Here is a 20,137-nt window from a genome sequence, read left to right as displayed (position 1 = left end):
TCGAAAACATTCATAAAAATTCACTCTTCATTTTTTCCTCTTCGTTCTCCCATTCCCAAACAACATCCTAGGCAAATAGAAACTAGAGACACTTCCAATCTTGAGGAATGAGAAAGTGATTTTGGCTTTAGAAATAGTTCTCTTAAAAGGAGGTTTTGATTGCTTGAAAGGATTTGATCTTTTCAAGAGAGGGGCACAATAGTCTATTTGGCTATTTTGCTACCCAAGATTAGATGAGTTAAAGGAGATGGAAGAAGTGAGGTGATGGGTGATGGGTAAGACTTATGCTTAGAATGAAAATTGAAATTCCTCTTATCAAATTCTCTCTTCTTTTTTTGGATGCAAAGATGAGCCAAGGTAAAGATGGTTTGGGTTGGGAAAAAGTGTTTTATGGGTTAAGAAAGTAGAATGGGTTGGTTTGTGGTTGGGTTCTTTTGGAGCAAGGTTAATATGTTCGAGTGGGTTTGAGTGTATATTCATATTTTTTTCAAAGGAAGAAGGGATGGTGTACTATAGCAAGCATAAGAGGTCTTTTGTTTGGTTGGCATTTTTGGGATTGGGGTAGGACAAATTTTTTGAAAAAACTTCGGAGATTCACTTTAGTTGTTTTGAATTTTTCAGTTCTTCTCAGGCCAATATTTGAGTTGGAGAGATTATGGGCAAGACGAAAACTAGACTTACACGACCCAAAGTTATCAACCACATAACTAGGCATAAAAGGAGGAAAAGAACAAATATTCTGTTTATGACCAACCTTATTACACTCGGAGCACAAAATAAAGAAGTTCTCATATCTAATATTAATCCTCTTAAACTCGAAGTTTCCAATGTCCAAATAGATACCCGGTAACAACGGTTCAAAAATATGAATTTGGAGTACTACTCTTATCACATATCTAATCAAACCTGGTAGAGGACCATCAGTACACAAAATGTTCCCAACCAAAGGAAGCATTGGTTTAACAACATATATATTGCATAAGTTCAAAGGCACATCATCAAGATGTACCCGTATATCAGCCTTGTCAAAACTTATATCCCTAATTGAGTTACTTGGAGTCCAAGATTGAAAAACTAGGAGAGCAACTTGGTATGCCATCGACCCTGCTCCAACATAGCATCTCTATCTCGGGCATCTTCAGATAGAAACAGAAAGGTTTTATTTGAACTTCTGGACTATGATTTCCCCAAATTTTAACCACTGGTTTGAAACCCAACCTTGCATTCGATTCACAGAAAATTGACGATAGTTCACAAATCTGCCAAGAACTAGATGAAGGTAAAGGAATCTTGGGATTTATAATCCGACGAATTCTAGCTTCGATTGTCGGCCAATTGAGGTTCTGACATTTTAATTGAAAAGGGGAAAGATGGCAATAGGGAAATTGTAAACGTAAATCATGAATTTCGATTCAAGTAAGAAATCTAACGGCTAAAGAACATGAGTCTACAAAGATTCCACTAACCTTGATTCTAAAACGAGATTTTTTTTTTATTTTGAATTTGATGGCAGAAGACGGTGAAGGTATTGGGAAAGGGGCTCTGGTTTCCTAGAGAGATAAGCTCTCTTTTAGTGAGAGAAAGTTTTTTTTTGTGATATTAACCAAATTAGTTGAATGAAGGCGATGTTGGATGCTAACAAACTCTTATACACAAAATGTGAAAAATAGAGGTGAGAACGTTATAACAATCCAATTCAAAAAAAATGAGGACTCCCAATCTTTTGCTTCATGTGTGGGATAATGGGGCATAGTGGAAAGGAATGTATACACGAACTTGAGGAGCATATAGGCCAATGATTAGGGATTTAGGGTGGGGAATGTGGTTTAAAGCCTCTCTAAAGAAAGGTTGAATGCACGAAGAAATTTATTAAGATCTCCATGCGCCGAGAAAACTATTCTTCATCACATGGTAAACAATTTAACAAAGTCAACTTTATCATCCGCTAAAAAGAGCACAAGAAAGCATAGCTAAAGAAGGAATATAATGAGGGAATTCATGAGGCTGGAAATGGGGGATGGAAAATGTGGACATGGAGAAGGAGGTATGGGGGAAGGAATATCCACCCGAGGAAGAAGCTCTTAGGAAGAAAGGTGAAGCACCTTATTATATATTATATAGGGGTTGGGGACACTGAACTAGATAATGTAAGTTTGATGTGGCAATCCTTTCCCTGTCTATAGGGGTAGATACTCCTACTCTCTCTATGCAAAACTGCATAGTAGAGAGAACCTAGATGACAATGTAGATTTAAATACTAGTTTGGTTGGTGGTGAAAAAAGGAAAAAAGGAAAAATCGGGCGGATGGAGATGACATAGTGAGGAGAGAGTGAAGGAGATGAAACGACTACAGAGCTCTTGTGTAAACCTAAATGTTTAAACCAAATAAAAGTAAAGTAAAAGAGGTTGATTTTGATCAAGCACATGAAGGACAATGGAAACATTAAGCTCAAACTACAATGGGCTTGGCAACCCATTTATAGTTAATTATCTCTTGGATTGGTGCTGGATAGAAGCTTGAGTTAATTTGTATGAATGCAGTTTTGTGAGCAGTTTATGCTTAAGTAGTTATGGGAACGAAATAAGGTGGAATGACTTTTGGTGGAAAGATGTAAATGTAAATGTACGTTAATATTTGACTTAGCATATTATTATTAATGCAGAGGATTGGGATAGTGAGAATGTACCATGTAGGAAAGAAGCTTGAAATTATGGTCATGGATGGTTATTAGAGGATCTCGTGAAAACATTAATTAGATACTATAAATGCACAAAATTATAGCCCTTTAATGTTTCAATGTAAAATTGTATACAATTAATTATAGGAAAAAATGCACTCATTGACACCAAGTTAAGAATATATTGCAAATATTGACACAAACTTGTGTCACTTGTTAGATTGACACCAACTTGCCTAAAACGAATAAAATTGACATTAAAGGCACAAAACATTCAATAACGCTCTACATATGACATTTATATAATCTTATCTTTCTAATACATCAAGAACTTTTTGAAGCAAATGATTATTGAAAAGGAATTCTATACTTATTTAAGGGTTAAAAGTTACGTAAACTTAGTAGTTTAGTGTCATTTATGACAATTTTGTAATTTTTATAGCAAGTTTGTGTCAATTTAGCAATAGATATAAGTTGGTGTCAATAATTGCAATACTTCACATAGTTGGTGTCAATGATTGTAATTTTGCCTTAATTATAAAGAAAGTAAAAAAAAATTGATATTTATGAAAATTCAAAAGACTTCCTTGAACATTGCGAAAGAAATGAAATAAGTACATTGATCGATGTTATTGTTTCCCTATAGTCATTACACTAATATTCAATACTTTCAGATTAATGATATGTTTGTAACAAACAACATATTTTTCCTAAAACAAAGTCATTTTTATTATAGGTATATGTTATTTTATTCACACTAAAAAACATTGCAATTTCGTTAAATATAAATTGCACGTAGATTATAAAAGATTAAATTAATTACATATAAAAAACCAATTCACATATAAATTAAAAAAAGAGTATTAATTACAAGAAATAATATGTTATGCATGACTAAAGGAATACTCAAAATGATTTGTATCATAAAATATTATATTTCATATACTTCTTAATTACAAAAACTCTATTCATCACATGTTATAATCATTTGAACGTAATTATTTGAAAGAAAAAAAAATCAATGTTATAAAAGTTTGGTTGTTAAACTAAGGGCTAATACAAGAAAACATATATCTTATCTAACTGATCTATTTCAAAGGTGAATAATTTGATGTCTTTTTTTTTTTTTATATGTACTAATCTATAGTCATTGTATTAAGACGTGCACCCATCATCATCATATCTTTGAATTCCTCAAAATTAATGGTTCCATCTCCATCTTTATCAACACCATTAATCATTCTTTTACACTCACTTAGAGAAAAATCATCCCCTAAACTCTTCATCACCATTTGCAACTCCTCAACTGTAATTTTCCCATTTCCGTCGGCATCATATATAGAAAATGCCTCCTTTAAATTAAATAGAACTTCATCTGAATCTATGCCTTTTGTATTAAGAGTAACAAATTCATTGAAATCAATGAATCCATCACCATCCGCATCAACTTCTTTGATCATTGTTTGCAAGTCTTCCTCGGTCACTTGTTGGCCTAGGCTTCCCATGATAGATCCTAATTCCGACGAAGAAATCTTTCCATCACCATTTACATCAAATTTCTTAAAAACATGTTCAAGCTCCTCAATATTTGTATTTTGTGAGCGAAATGATGATGAGAAAGGTTCAAATAAAGGATTTTCATGGCTAGAATTTGCATCTCCAGGATTATTGTTGGTCCCCCTTTTCTTTTTGAAAAAAGTTTGCGCAAAACCCATCACGGTTAATTTGCTTTCAAATGGTTGCTTAATTATGAAAATTGAAAATTAAAGACAAAAAATGTTGGGATCAACTAAGGGAAAGAATAGGAAAGAGAGATTGAGATCTTAAATTTGTAGTCTTTTTAAGTAATCTTGCTCATAATTAAAAAAAATAACAATTTAAAATAGAATTGACAAAATAAATCTTAGTAATTGACTTTTTCCTATTGTTCTATTGTTGAGGAACCTAATTTTGGATATATATAATTGTGTGATTTGTATTGAACTTCAAATCAGACCAGAAATATTCATATTAGAATTTTAAATTCTCGTTCACTAATTGCTAATTATCACTAAATGTGTACTAACAAAATTTATGAGCGGTTACGTATTTTAAAAATACACGATAAGACGAATCTAATAAGATTTAATTTGATTATTTTTTTTCCATATACTTTGTTCAATAGTTAATATTATTGGTCGAACGATTACATTGGGACAATTTTATTTTTTTTGATTAATTTCAATGAGAATTTCTTAAACAAACTGAAAACTAGGCCCTAATTAGGCCCGGTTCACTTCACATTATTTTGCTGAACTTTTTTTTTTTTTTTTTTGAAAAACAGGGAATGAGAATTATATTAAATGAACTAGCTTAAGACCCGTGTCATGCACATTAGTTCCAATTTAATTTTTAAAATTAATTAATTATGCCTAACAAATAAAATTTGATAAAACATACACATCAAAAAATATATAGAAATTATAGTGTCATAATCTATAGTATTAAAAGGCAAAGTAAAATTTTTAATATATAATCTTATGTTAGTTTTAGATAAAAATAAAATAAAAACGTTTGGCAATTTGAACATCTCTAGAGCTTGCACATTAATGAGGAAATCTAAATATTCTTTCTCCTATTTTCTATTTACTTTTTTCATTAAATTTTTATCTCATATTTCACTTAGGAGGTTTAAAAAAAAAATCACTTAGGTAAATTGATAATGTCTCTATCATTTTTTTTTGGAAGAAAATCATTAAAAAAGAATTATAAGTTGAAAAAATTCCAAAAAATATTTAACAGTAAATTAACTCAGTTAGTATTGTTTCATAAGATTTCAAATCAATATACCAAGAATAGATTTTTTTTATATTTAATTGTTATTATTTTCTAATGAACCCATCTATTGTACAACTATAATGATAATTCATTAATTATAATGTTAATATTACTTCTGGCTCCATTATTTTATACTCTCCACCATATTTTCGAAGATTTTAGATAAATAATATCTTATTTAATTTCTCCCTTAAGTAAAAGGTCTCAAAATCTTGTGTTACTACTAAAAGTGATCATGGGTCGGTTATGCATTGCCCAAAAAAAGACTCGTTTCAAGTTATTGGAAAGATACTTAAAAATGAATTGAAATAATGTTTTAGAAAAATCTAATTTATTGTTACTTTTTTGGCAAATTCAATAATACTCCTTTTAAAAGATGATCAATAATAAGTTGGAATAATATTTTAGGTAAATGTTTATGAAAGAATTATGAACACCACATAACAAAAGAATATATTTGTCATAAAGATTATATAAAAAATATGGAATAATATTTGTATCAAATATCTAAAAAAGATTAAAAAGGAAGGGGAAGTTTTGGAGAGAAAAAACAGCACCAAGTGCTGACACGTGTCAATCCTGGTATCTGTTTTAGTATTAAAGTTATTGATTATTGGTATTCGCTAAAGATTGGAAGCTACGGGGAAAATCATCTATACAAATACGTTCGCAATTAACATTGGTTTCCATCGAGCTACCAAATGAGCAATCGTGAAATTAATTTTAGTGAACAAAATTATTTTTGATGAACTAAAATAATTTTTTACTGAACTCTGTTACAAATCTTGTACTCCCTCCGTGTTTTTTTTAAGTGTTACAGTTTGACCGACACATAGTTTTAGGCAATTTAATTGGCTTAAATAAAATAAGAATTAAGTGGGGTAGTCGGAGTATTAAAAAATTGTAAAAGAAAGATAATGAGGTTAATAGTTTATTGAAAAGTAATGAATGTGAGAGGAAATATATAATAAAAAAGTAGTTGTGGGTTTGGGTGGAGATCATGATAGGAGAAATATAATATTTTAATGTAACTTTTTGCCAAAAAAAGAAGTGTAATATTTAAAAAAATACGGCCGGAAATGAAAAGTGTAATACTTCAAAAAAAACGCGGATGGAGTATGAAGTTATTGATTTTTACTGAACTAGTAAAACTTTTTTTTTTTTTTTTAAATGGGTAAAAAACTAAAAATCGACAGACTGTACTCCAGTGTTCCTCACCTGCTTGGTCCGCAACCACTCTCAACTAAGATTCCACGTTGGCGCTGCCTCGCTGCATTCCTCTCTCTCCCTCCTCCATTGAAGCGCACTTGAATTCTCCATTGAAGCAGCTTCTCAGGTGACATTTTTTTTTTTCAATTAATCATCGAATATCAATTCAACTGTTGATCGTTAATTTGATTGTCATTTTAGGGTTCTTCTAAGTTGGATTGTTGAACTATTGGTGTTTAATAATAATAATACTATAGAAATTTAATGTATTTTTTAGCCTAGTTTGATGATTGTGTCAATTTTTGTTGCTAATGTGTTGCAAGGATCTATTCTTTAATTAAAGGCGATTATAGATAAAATGAAAGAGATTCGAAACTGTACTGAATTTAGTCAAATTCGATTTTAATTTTGTTCTCAATAGTTCATCATTCAGCAAAATATCATGAAGGAATCTTTGTTCATATTTTTTCAAGTGATTTGAATGAGAGAATTACAACCATTTACCAATATCATGAAGTCCTTGTTCATATTTTTCCGAGTGATTCGAATGAGAGAATTACAACCATTTAGCAAAATCTAATGAAGGTAGCTCCTAAACAAAGGGCGCACTCGAAATCAAGGAACAATGTTTGAATGGAATGCGTAGTAGTGTAGTACATATATAAGATGGAAGGTTGAAGTAGATGACTCTATTCTCTGGAGGCTAGAATGGTTTTTCGTAATCAGTTAATCAATTTTAGTTTTTAAACCTGTGAGAGAGGATGATAGAAAAAGATAATTCAGAATAGTAGCCATATTGACATGTCTAAGACATAATATATTCAAATTAATCGATTATTGGACTATGACAAACCTAGTACTTGTATTAGACTTTAAAATTAAGTTGAAAGTATTTTATTTTGCATGTATTTTCATGTAATTATCAAGCACAAATGTGGAAATCAGGACTAAAGATCTATGAACTCTTGATACTTTGAACGTCCGGCCAGATTAAGTAGATTTCAGCTCATGTAAAACATACCCTACATATGCAACTTATAGAATGTTGAACTTGTGGGACCCAATATTTTTATTTTTTTTTAATTTACCCCTATTTTTATCTTGTCACTCAATAACAAAAACAGTTATTAAAAATAGTAATATTTCCATGTCCTTACGTAGAAAAAGACCGATTTCTAGTCTAAAAATGGAAATATCATTATACATCTATGAAGATCTATTTATCTATATTTTTTATCTTCTCCCTCATAAAGAAAGTCGTACAAAGATAGATATAGTTATGTTAGTTGGTCCTCTGATCCATCCATTTTATTATTTCTAAAATTCTGTTTTTAGACTTATTTAATAGAAATTCCTAATTTTATGATATATACTACTCCGTTTCTTATTATGAAGAAATATTTTGTGTCTCACAAATAATACCTTTTTTTGCACATAATAAGAAACGGAGGTAGTAAATAAAGTGCACCTCACCTACAAAATGCGCGTGCCTTGCGCCTTGGCTCCAAGGACTTTTCTGCCTTTGTGCGCCCTTTAAAATCAAGTCACTTATTTAATAAAGGTTGGTTATAAACTTATAATTTAATTACCAAAATGCTGGAATATGCTATATAGTGAGAAGAATTTAATATGATAATTGAGTCAAATTTTGTTGCTAATATGTTGCAAAACCCTTGGATGTTAGGACAGAAATATGAAATTGGAAAGTTCTTCTGACGGGCCTGAGAATGCAGAGAAGCAACAACTGAAGAATGGTAAAAATGATAATGCTGGAAATGGAAAAGTGAAGAAGGGATTAGGATGGATAGAATGGTTTAAAGGGTGGTATGATGTGATTTTTGAGATGCTATTTCAGCGTATTTCTGCTAGTCATCTTCAAAATCCTATGCCTTTGCCTCCCATTGAAAATCTTACTTGCATTGTTACTGGATCCACCAGTGGCATCGGTCGGGAAATTGCCAGGTTTCTTTTTTTTTATGTTTTTATTATGTGATTTTCTTTCTTATTACGAATTCAATTGTTGTAACTTTGGGTTTCGGAGATTTCGGTTGTTGGGTTTTATTTCGGGGTGTGATTTTATTTAGGTTTGTTGAAGTGAAATTTATGCTGTATTTGGTGCTGTTTTATGCTGTATAGTATAAAATTAAGTCCTTAATTTATTACTGATGGCTACTTGGTGCTGTCTTATGTTGTATGTTATAAAATCAAGTCTTTTGTTCACAATTATGATGGTTACTATGCTTGTACTTGTGGACTTGTGGTTATTGCATACTGACATTGATTTAAGCAAAACCTGGATATCTACTATGCTTCAACTGTTGGCTTTTTTGTGGTTATTTACCTGGTTTCTAGGTGTATATCCTTTGGAAGATGTGCTAGTTCTATGAACTAGACATCAAATATACTTCCTGCTTTTCTTTTTAGTTGCAACACTTTCCAATTTTGGAAATTTTTAATTACTTGCAACACTTTCCATTTTGACATTTCTTACAGAGGAAGTATTACTCTTAGCTGTGCATAATTTCAACACATAGTGCTTCCACTTTAGCAAGTACATAAGAAAGTTGCAATGTGGTAGGATTATGAATAAGGTTGCTTTTCTTGTTGTAAGGAATTGTTCTCTAAGACAATGAGGTATAAATGCTATGACTAATTCACTGTTTGAGTCCCCTAGTCCTATGCTATAAGTAATATCCTTTTGTTTCAATTGTATGCAACATATTTGTGGTAAGATGACACGGATGGAAGGGAAATGGCAATGAAGAGTTAAGTGATGGAGGTGAGACTGTGGAAATCTTCTATTATTGGTGATATTTGGTGTTAGATAGTCATTCATATTGGATTTGTTTGATTCTAGACAGTACTTTGAACATCTGTTCTTATACTATATGAATGAGTTAATAAATGAGCTATAAATCACTTTCTTACCCCTTGTTATGTGATTGTTTTGTTAAAATTATATAGGCAACTGGCAGAGGCTGGTGCACATGTCGTCATGGCTGTAAGGAATCCTAAAGCTGCGCATGAGCTGATCCAAAAATGGCAAATTGATTGGTCTGGGAAAGGCCTTCCTTTAAATATTGAGGTACCAAGAACTTGTCAGATTTGTCTTAGATGTTTCTTGTTTTTGTTACCTCATTTATTTTATTAAACAGAGTTGGCGACCCATTTTGTTGCGAGACATTGCGAAGTGTAATTCTTTCTCATAGTTTTCCTTATTGAAAAAAGAAAATATTTTGTTGTTGTTGCTGAATATGTGTTAAATGATTACTTCTTCTGTTTCTTTTTAGTTGACACGTTTCTATAGTCACAAATCCAAACGTTGATATCTTTGGTTACTGATAAGCAAAAATTATAAAAATTTGATATTTAGAAAATATATACCGTAACGAATCTAACAAGACCCCACATGACTGTATTTTATATAATGTATAAATCACAAAATACGGTCAATAGAGTGTGAATAGTGCTAAAGTCAAAACATGTCAGCTAAAAAAAAACGGAGGTAGTATATTGATCCTTAGCATGTACCGTGATCTTAACTTGTAAGTAACAATAAAACATGCCTTTTTTTTTTTTTTTTTTTTTTTTTTTTTTTTTAATTCCCTATGAACGGGGAAGAAAAACCATAGGAGTCTCAATATACATCCAACACTACTTTGTTCCTGAAAGATATCTTTTTAATCTTTCCTCTGTAGGTTATGGAACTTGATTTGCTGTCTTTGGACTCTGTTGCACAATTTGCAGAATCATGGAATGCACGATCAGGACCTTTACATGTACTAATAAACAATGCTGGAATATTCTCCATTGGAGGTTTGTTTCCTCATTATATCCTTTCCATTGAGATTTGTCATGCTTTTTTCTATGATTTTGTTCATCTACTTGCTTTTCTGCATCTGTTTCCGTGTATTTTTTCGAGGAAAGCAACCTTCTTGTATATGGAGAACTTTTTGTATGGTTGTATCACCATTCTCTTTTGTCTTGAATTACTTCTTTCATCCCAAATAATTTTTTGCATTTTCCTTCTATACGGAGAACTTTTCTTATGGTTGGATCACCATTCTCATTTTTCTTGTATTACTTCAGTTATCCCAAATAAGTTTTTGCACTTTCCTTCTCATGTATCCTTAATTAGTTTTTACACTTTACTTTTGGAAATGTCTCACTTTTAATATAATAAATCTCACTCCCACCATTAAAAGATAAGGCCCTACACTCTCACATTTAGTAAAAGAAATCCTCGTATCTTCTATCATATTTACTTTTTCAATTAAAAAAAAACCCAACTATTTCCTATCACATCTTATAAATAGAATAACAATTTTATTTTTCTTAGTGCAGTGAGAGCGCATATAACATAGATGGGATTATATGGGTATTATTTCTGAGAAGAAACACTCGAAAAATGTGGCTGGGGTACCCATCTAGGGGGTCGAAATGTCGAACCAAGTCCTGCTAAAGTGAAGAGTGAGCTACCTTGGGGCTGTTCTGAGAAACCCTCTTCGACGCTGAAATGGTCTGTAGAGAGAATCCGATTCTCCAGTTTTTGATATCTGAATATGATGCAACAATTGATTATGCATAGGAAACTGTGGGGGTATTTCCCATTATAATGGGTAATTGTAGGGTATGGAATCAAGTGGAGTTGGCCCTTAAATGGGCTCTGTCAGTTTGAGGTATAGCCAGAGATTTGTAGCAAGAGTATATTAGTAATTTTCTTGAATAGGTGGGTCCTACCACTCCTTCAGAAAGGGAATCCAAACAGATACCATGCCCTTAGACTTTAATTAACTTAACTAGTTGGCAATTTGGCAGCCACTAATTAATTAATCAAAGCCTTAATCCAAAATAACAATTTATCATCATATTTGTCACTTAAAATATTGTGACTTTAGTGTGAAGACTAAGTTGGTAAGGTTAATACAATTCTTCTATAATGAAAAAGTGCAATCGCTTGAGATGTGTGTTGTGGCAGAGGAAGGCATCCTTGCGTTACAACCAATGAATATTACTGAAAACACCTTGTTCACTCAAGTTCAAAGTAACACTAAAGATCAGTTTATCCTAGATCATTCTTGTGAGAAGTCTGGAGTTCCACCCATCTAAAGACATCCAACCTGGCTCTACTTTCCAGTGTTTTCAGTTGATTTTCCCTTTGGCTGTGACATTTTTTTTTTCTTTTTAATTTTTTTATTTGCTTTTCGAGCTCCAGTTCAAGGAACTTGAAAAGCCTATAGGGAGCATTGGCCCAGTGCAGTCTGCCTTTTTTGAACTCAACTGTTAAACAAATGCTACAAAGCCCTTGATTTTCTGGACAACATCATTATTCACTGAGAACTTGTGAGAGATTTTTCTATATTCTCCAGCACAAGGAACCATTATACAATACATATATGTTCGTTTCAGCCACAACAGCAGGAGGTTTAGCAGCCAACAGTCACTGGACACCACTATACCAAACCGGCTTTCAGTAATAATGAATCAAGAAGTTCCTTTAAAACACGAAATTGTCAAAAAAGAAAAAACTGATATATTAAAGGACATGTAACTGATGTAGTGCTTATTTGAGTAATGGGCTAGAAGAAAAAAAGTTTAACTGACAGTTCTCTATGTTTCACCAATGAACAGAATTTTGATATGGTTTTGAGTCCTTTGACATTGCCACTACATAATAGAATTGCTTGAGCGTATTAATGGAAGCTGTTATTTCTATACTATTATTTATTGCTTTTTTTTCTAGACAAGATGCTAAATGAGAAGATTATTAGTAATGCTCATAATTGTGGGATCATGTGATTTGTTTTGCCTATCAAGTCATTAGTTTTGGGTGTCCTTTATAACTTATTTGCCACTACATATATAGAATTGCTTGAGGGTGCTAATGGAAGCTGCTATTGTTATACTATTACTAATTGCTTGTTTCTCAAGAAAATATGTCAAGTCATTAATTTTGGGTGTCCTTTATAACGTATTTGCCTCTGACTTCTTTTTTAAATTAATTTTGATTGTATTTCTGTACTTGATGCTTTAAATCACGCAGTTCAGTTCATTCTTCTTTTTATGGGGAATATTTTTTGTTGATACAGAGCCACAAAAATTTTCAAAGGATGGTAATGAAGAACACATGCAAGTGAATCACTTGGCCCCAGCAATGCTATCGGTGTTGCTTTTGCCTTCCCTTATTAGAGGCTCTCCAAGTCGCATAATCAATGTGAATTCCGTGGTAAGTTTTAAGATATCTTTGATACTTTTGTCTGGATAATGAGTATATATCAGGCTATGATTGATTGTTGGATTTGCCCTGAGTCCATCAGACAATAATTGTGGGTAAAAAATTAGAACATGATTGCATACTGCATCTTCTGGAACTACACATGATTGACTGCACCTTCGGTCTTGAAATTAGTTTAGAGATGAATTATATTGAGATTTAATAAGATTGCCTCAATTTCTATGCTTTTGATATTCTATAAATTGATACTATCTCCATCCCACAAAGGCACAAAGAACTTCCCTTCCAAAAAAAAAAAAACGCACAAAGAACTTTCCATTTTTCCTTTGAATTGGGTTCACATGATTTGATAATGTTTTCCAATTCCTCCTCATCTCTACTCCCTTATAGCATTATGGTCCCACTTTCTCTCACCTCAATTGGAAAACCATAAAGAATACCCACTACCTAATTTCTTAAAAACTAATTGGTCCATCATGCAAAGTGTTATTGAATCAGTTCATTACTCTTAATTGGTCTAATTACACTAAACACATAGGCTTTTGGGAATATTTGTCATGCATGTTGTCATATTTTTCTGTTATTATAGTAGTAAACCGTGCTTTAATAGAGAGCGGCATTTTAAATTGTAGATGAGAACTGTAGTTTTGGTAAGTTTACTTATTTGGGCAACTAATTAAGGGTCTGTTCTATTCATCTCATTCACTTCAGATAAGTTCGGGAAAATTTTCTAATAAGGGTTGATGAGGGTTACCCAAGTTCAAATCCCAACTTAAATAAGTTCTGATAAGGTCTAATAAGTTCCGGAGTTAAAATAAGTTTAATTAAGATAAGATAAATTTGGATAATGAAAAATTAGGTGAATAAACACACTCTGAATCTTTTCTTCGCCATCTGTAACCATATTGATTGAATAGTCTCATTGAGGATTTTATGACCCATGGACCTGTGTTTCACCTGTTGGAGCTGCTATCCTCATAAGTTTTGCTGGAGAGGTGTACGAGTGCTTTCCCTGACTTATGTTTTGCAATTTGTTCTTGTAGATGCATTCTGTTGGTTTTGTTGACCCTGAAGATTTGAATGTTGTTACCGGAAAGAGAAAATTTACAAGTTTGGTGGGATACTCAAGCAGCAAACTTGCTCAGGTTTACTTAAACTCTTATTTGCATTTACTTTATATATATATATATATATATATATATATATATATATATATATATATATATATATATAAATTCGTGAGTCGGCAGTTATCATATTTGCTGTTGATATTCACCTTTTGTGTCTTATTGTTGACAATGTTGGAGACAATTTCATGTTCAGACGTCAGTGAAGTATCGGTCTTGTTGCTTATTTATTCATTTTCATCGTTGTAGACACAAAGTTGATAGTAGACATTATTCTGAAAAATGTTAGTCATAAAATTAACAATGGCTTTGCCTTAGTATAACAACTGATACTACTGATAAAATACAAGCTTTTGAGAGGATTGGTCTCCCCTAAAAAGCAAAACTACTAAAATAAACTCTCATTAATATTCATCTTACCCTTCTTTCTCACTACTCCTATAGAGGTGGCTATCAAGTTATTCAATTCGGGTTTGGTTCGGAACAATATAGGTCGGCTCATTATAAGGTTAGACACGTTGGGCAGATTTTGGGTTCGGGTTTAAGTTTAGGTCAGTTCAGATCATTTTTTGCTCTATTATAATAAGCTTATATTAATAAATTAATCATTATTGGGTACATTTATTATTGGGTCAGGTCGGGTATGGGCCAGGGAGAAATAATGATACTGGGCAGACCATAGGGTCGGGTATTTTGGTTCAAGTAGTCGTGTATGGATCAGTTTTGCCTACTGTATTTTCCTATATCTTAGACAATTATGATTTTCTTTTCCCTTATTAATTTCTAACAACTTCTCATCTTATTCCTCAAATTATGTCTAACAAAATTATAAAACTTTTACAAGATATGTTGATAGAAGATTATGTGTTTTGGTCAATAATTTTTTAGCAGGATGAAGAAAATTGAGAGCTTAGACTCTAAAACCCTTATGTAATCCTTATATGTTGGGTTTGTGATATTATTGCTCTTTGTTGCACCTGTTTCTTTTATTTGCACTCTGGTGGGGATTTAATTCAAGGTTCAATTAGTTGGTCTGAGGCTTATAGGAAAAGCATGTAAGCTAAGTGTAGGGAATAGATTTCAAGCGTTAACCCCTAGCTTTAACCCCACTGTGATCATACACTAAAGTACGGTGGCGTCCAAAAGGGAAGAAGATAGAGCAAAAGAGTCGCCAACAAGTTTTAAGAACTTGTAAACCGTTCACGAGGTGAAGGTTACACCCCTTAACGATCCAAGAGATCGTCAACTCTATAAGGTCTAGAACCAAATAAGGGTTCGGAGATGAAGGTACAAATCCAAGCTAAATGAGATTGAATCTGCCCTAATAATAGGCCTCTACTTTATTCTGATCGTATTCATGTGCGCTTTTTAATTAACATGTAATCAATAGGATTAACTCTAAACCTGTTTATTTATGTTGGTTGAATTTAATGCACAAATAAATCTATTATTGGCGATCACTTGAATTATAATCAAATTAACCTAACAAGATTATTAATTATCTTATTAAGCGTGATTACAAGTACAAATTCCCTTTAAACATGCATAAAAGGCGTGATCAAGCAATAACAATCAATAATCAAGCAACATAATAATAAAATAAATATCATGACAATAAAATTATAATCATCATCAAGATAATAATTATAAAAATAATAATCATAATAATAATCGTCATAAATAAAGCAATAATCATCAAAATAATAATAATAATATTCATAATCATCATAAATTATAACAATTATAATCATAATCATGTTCATGTTAATATTAAAGCATAATAATATAGCAAGATCCTAGGCATGATACTAACAAGATTAATAACAAACCATAGCATGTCACTAAGCAATAAAAATCAAATCTTTAGCCCTAAAATGATACTAACCATCATAAACATTAGGAAGAACATAGGAGGCATCATATTTTTAATCATACTTAATATTAAAATTACCCTAGACATGATACTAGGAATATCATAATAACAATATAAGCATGATGTCTACATCATAATATCAATAAAAACCATTAAAACACTTACTTTGATGCCTCGTATCACTTTCTAATAACAAAATACATACGTTAGTAACTGTAAGGAAAATAATAATCAAAACAATTAAATTAAATAATTGAAATAGAGATTTGGGACCAAACCCTCAGAAATTAAACCTTTCACGTCTAGGGCGAAGGCAACTTCGAATATGGCTAGGTGTTTCTACATCATGCGAATGCAGAATTTTGTATGTGAAAACAAATTTAGAAAAGAGAAAGAGATGAATGAAGGAGAAAGATGGATGAATAAGAGAATTGATTAAGGAAATCTTGATGAGAATTAGCGAATGAAAACTGATTGTAGATGAATATTCGTGAGAATTGGTGAATGAAAAAGGAGTTTTTAGAATGTTATTTATAGAGAAAATCAGCCAAAAAGATAAAATAAACAAAACAGAGTCTGACGCACAAAAAAAACAGAGCTGGCGCAAACCCTGGCTAACTGGCGCCAGGCACCAACACTACCGCCAGGTTCCAGGCGCCAATGCCTAGAGTCAGGCGCCAAGCCTGTTTTTAACGCGTTTTCGAAAATCAGATAAGTTTGCCGTACTGGAGGATAAAATCATATAATTTCCTCGAAAATGCTATTTGATTTTAATTAAAACTTTGAAAAGTCAACAAAAGTCAATTTATCAATGCTAATTGAATTAGGAATGAAAAGAACTTTCTAGAAGATTCTAGAAGACTAAAACCATTCCTAATTGCATTAGGAATGATAAATCATATTAGGCCCTCCCCTAGATCATTGGGCCGCTTATAAGGCTCAAACCGGGCCCAGTTTAGTAAATTGGCCATAGCTTTCTCAATATTCATCGGAATTGGGCTTATAAATTATAATATATCATTGAAAAGCTCTTGTCAAGCCCCATCCAACTACACTACTATTGGACCCATATCATGGACCAACCTAACTGGATTGGCTGTTTTCTTAAAATAAGTTTTCAAAAACAGAGAGAAGAGAAAAGAAATTAAAACTATCTGCAACACTAAACTTTCCACACTTTCGCTTCATTCGATTATGATTCGACGCGAAAGGTACTCATCACCGGGTTTGGTTTTGGGGAGACACAAATGGGTGTCTACACTAAGGTTATTGGATTTCTATATGGAGCATGTTGAAATAATATTTCATGCATTTGTATTACAATTAATTGCTACTCAAGGACTCAGTTTTGTGTCTTTCAGATCATGTTTAGCAGTATCTTTCAGAAACGGTTACCAGCAGAATCTGGCATTAATGTTGTTTGTGTCTCGCCAGGCATTGTTCATACCAATGTTGTAAGTACATGAACTCAACTCTTAGCTCAGCTTGACCATGTGTTTGTTTATTTTTGTCACTCTTCAAACAAAGAAAGGGAGTGTAAGTCGCTGATTTCTTGCAGGCAAGAGATCTTTCCAAAATTGTTCAAGCTGCTTACCATCTGATACCGTACTTCATTTTTAGTCCCGAAGAAGGTTGGCTTTCATACTTTTTACTTGTATTTTCTGTTGAGCCTGTCCTTTTGCGAGTAACATTGTTGTGTCACCAACCTTGCATGCTGAAATGGTGGTGCTGGGAATAATATTGGATATTGATTTGTAAGTAAAATCAATGACCTTGGTAAATTGGTAATGCTAGTTCACCCTTCTCTTCTTCCCAAATTTTCATCACCATCCAATACCACTAAATTTATGGAAAATAAACAAATAACTAAATTGTTGGGAATGAGACTGCAAAACTATGGAATTTAGGATGCTATCTTGTCAAGTTGCACGCAAATTTATTCAAATTACTGTTGAGAATAACCAGCTATAAAACGGGCCAGATAGATATTAAAATAGTATGAATATCACCAAGCTGCTCTACAAGAATATGCGGAGTTTTTTGGGAAATTATATATGTTACCCTTTTAGCTCTTGATAATTCTATCTTGTGAAACAATATTTAAGTCTTTCTTTTCTAGTTAACATATTAGTATATTATTCTAATTTTGAATACCTAATCAGCTGTCCTATAGTGAATTAAGCTGTTAGTTTTACTGTTAAGTGCTTACATGATATGGTTTTAAATAGTTTTATGTAATATAATCCCGTCTCTACCACCCTTCAGGACTCCACCAGGACCACCACTGCCAGGCCATCACTGTCACTAAGTCATTTGTCTGTTCCTTATCACCAACCAGCACCAGCTGTCAATGGCGTGTGAGAAGTCTGAGAACTTTAAGAGCTTCTGCTCCACCCACCCCCCCCCCCCCCACCCGCCTCTTCTCTCTCAAGGGCATTTTCTGCTCCTGCATTCTTTCCTTCAGAATCTGTACTTGCTGGCTTTTCTTTATCGTCTCCTGGCTCTTGCTATGAGATTGTGATTTGAAACTGTGTTGTGAAGCAGGCTGCTTGGTCTTACTATCTGCTGTTTCATCCTGTATTTCCTTTTCTTCTTCACTGCTCCCTCATCTCTTTCTTTCCTTCGGAATCTGTACTTGCTGGCATTTCTTTGTCGTCTCCCGGCTCTTGCTATGATATTGTGATTTGAAACTGTGTTGTGAAGCAGGCTGCATGGGCTTACTATCTGCTGTTTCATCCTGTATTTCCATGTCTTCTCTCTCTCTCTCCGGTGGAGCTCTTCCTTCATTCTCTCCTTCAGAATCCATAGTTATTCAGGCTATGAGTTTGTAATTCAATACTATTTTGTCATTTGTGAAGTAGGCTGCCTAGGCTTACTGTCTGCTGTTTCGCTCTCTATTTCCTCTTCCTCCCACTGCCTCTGGTTCCTTTCCAGCTATTTTCTCCTACTTATTTTCACTTTTTTGGCAAGTCATTGCAGATACTGTGACACTTGTCCATGGTTGGTTGAACTTCAAATCGTTAAGAATAATCAATAATAAAGGGTATCATCAACCTTGACAAATTGAGTAGTTTTTATAGTAGTGACTAGTGTAGTGAATTCTTGTGTTTTAAAAAAAAAAAAATTCTTGATCTCAGTATTGTTCTTATCTTTTGTATCCACATTTTAAATTTGTAGTCCATTGTAATCTAGTTCAAGTTCTTTGACTATAAGCTTCATTAGTATGTATGTACTACGGAGTAGTAAATGCGAAGACAAATTTGAAGTGAAAAGAAATTTGCTTCTGAAGACGCCAGAAGACTTCTGAAAAAACTTGTTTTTTGTCTGATTTCTGAGTAACCTAATTCTTTCTCATAAAATATTTCTTTAACAAAAAATACTGCCATCTGGAAATTAAATGGTACTCTTACAATTGCAGGTTCTAGAAGTACCCTTTTTGCTGCAACTGATCCTCAGATTCCAGAATACTGTGAGCTGTTAAAGGCAGATGAATGGCCTACTTGTGCTTTCATTTCCCAGGATTGTCGCCCTTCAAATCCTTCAGAAGAAGCACACAACATTGGAACTTCAACCAGGGTTTGGGAGAAGAGTCTAGAGATGATTGGTCTTCCTTCAGATGCTGTTGAGAAGCTGATAGAAGGGGAGGAAGTCACATGTCGCTATGGTCATCAACAGGAGTAGGTTTTTTCCTGCAAAAACAAATCGAAAGGACAGCTTGGTCTTAGTATTGGTATTGGTACTTATATACTTGTGGCCTTATGAGCATAGCTGATCAACACGGCATTGTGTTATGAGCAGAGATGAGGTTTTGTCGTCTTGTCAGTATTGGGTAATGAAAGTGAATTTTAACACTTAATACAATATTATCAGTCAGAAGATTGTATTGTAAAAAGTCAAGGATCAGCCTATAATGTGATGGAAGTTGAGTGAGCTTCAAGTTGTGTATCCTTTGCAATTCACTTTTTAAGGGGCATCATGAAGTCACTTCTTCATGACTAATAATTTTTTTGCTGTCAAATACAGGTGATTAATGGAAAATGTTTTGCTGATTGTAACTTATAAGGATCCCTGGTCCTCACATTGTAATTGGCTAGTTGTGATTTGTGAATATACTACGTATATATTAATGATTCCTAGTTTTATGGTTTTTGATTTAGAAATAGGTAGAAATCCTATTGAATACTGATCCTCCAAACCA

At 32.9% G+C, this 20,137-nt stretch overlaps 2 protein-coding genes across 3 annotated transcripts; one reads left to right on the top strand and one right to left on the bottom strand.

The window, feature by feature from the left end:
- Positions 1–3,723: 3,723 nt before the first annotated feature.
- On the bottom strand, positions 3,724–4,517 carry LOC110709083 (probable calcium-binding protein CML25). Its single transcript, XM_021887300.1, has one exon. It carries the CDS (start codon positions 4,391–4,393, stop codon positions 3,815–3,817), a length of 579 nt encoding a protein of 192 aa, XP_021742992.1. The 5' UTR covers positions 4,394–4,517; the 3' UTR covers positions 3,724–3,814.
- A 1,952-nt stretch (positions 4,518–6,469) lies between these two features.
- On the top strand, positions 6,470–20,095 carry LOC110709055 (retinol dehydrogenase 11-like). 2 transcript variants are annotated; one of them, XM_021887264.1, is made up of 9 exons: positions 6,470–6,831; positions 8,389–8,666; positions 9,669–9,789; positions 10,403–10,520; positions 12,794–12,930; positions 13,983–14,084; positions 17,301–17,393; positions 17,498–17,570; positions 19,358–20,095. In XM_021887264.1, exons 2-9 carry the CDS (start codon positions 8,398–8,400, stop codon positions 19,618–19,620), a joined length of 1,176 nt encoding a protein of 391 aa, XP_021742956.1. In that variant the 5' UTR covers positions 6,470–6,831; positions 8,389–8,397; the 3' UTR covers positions 19,621–20,095. The 2 variants fall into 2 exon arrangements, with proteins under 2 accessions (XP_021742956.1, XP_021742957.1); XM_021887265.1 differs by having other exon boundaries at positions 6,471–6,831; positions 8,394–8,666; positions 19,358–19,620.
- The last annotated feature ends 42 nt before the right edge of the window (positions 20,096–20,137 follow it).

Source organism: Chenopodium quinoa, unplaced genomic scaffold (assembly GCF_001683475.1).
Source record: "Chenopodium quinoa cultivar QQ74 unplaced genomic scaffold, ASM168347v1, whole genome shotgun sequence".
In the NCBI taxonomy this organism is placed as follows: domain Eukaryota; kingdom Viridiplantae; phylum Streptophyta; class Magnoliopsida; order Caryophyllales; family Amaranthaceae; genus Chenopodium; species Chenopodium quinoa.
Note: the sequence above shows the minus strand (reverse complement) of the source record. Positions and strands in the feature narration are given on the sequence as shown.

Bases quoted from the DNA above. Each gene is read 5' to 3' on its own strand.
- LOC110709055 (XM_021887264.1), top strand. From the start codon at position 8,398: ATGAAATTGGAAAGTTCTTCTGACGGGCCTGAGAATGCAGAGAAGCAA. The intron at 9,790-10,402 runs GTACCAAGAACT...TTTCCTCTGTAG, and splicing joins GCCTTCCTTTAAATATTGAG to GTTATGGAACTTGATTTGCT. The intron at 10,521-12,793 runs GTTTGTTTCCTC...TTGTTGATACAG, and splicing joins TGGAATATTCTCCATTGGAG to AGCCACAAAAATTTTCAAAG.
- LOC110709083 (XM_021887300.1), bottom strand. From the start codon at position 4,393: ATGGGTTTTGCGCAAACTTTTTTCAAAAAGAAAAGGGGGACCAACAAT.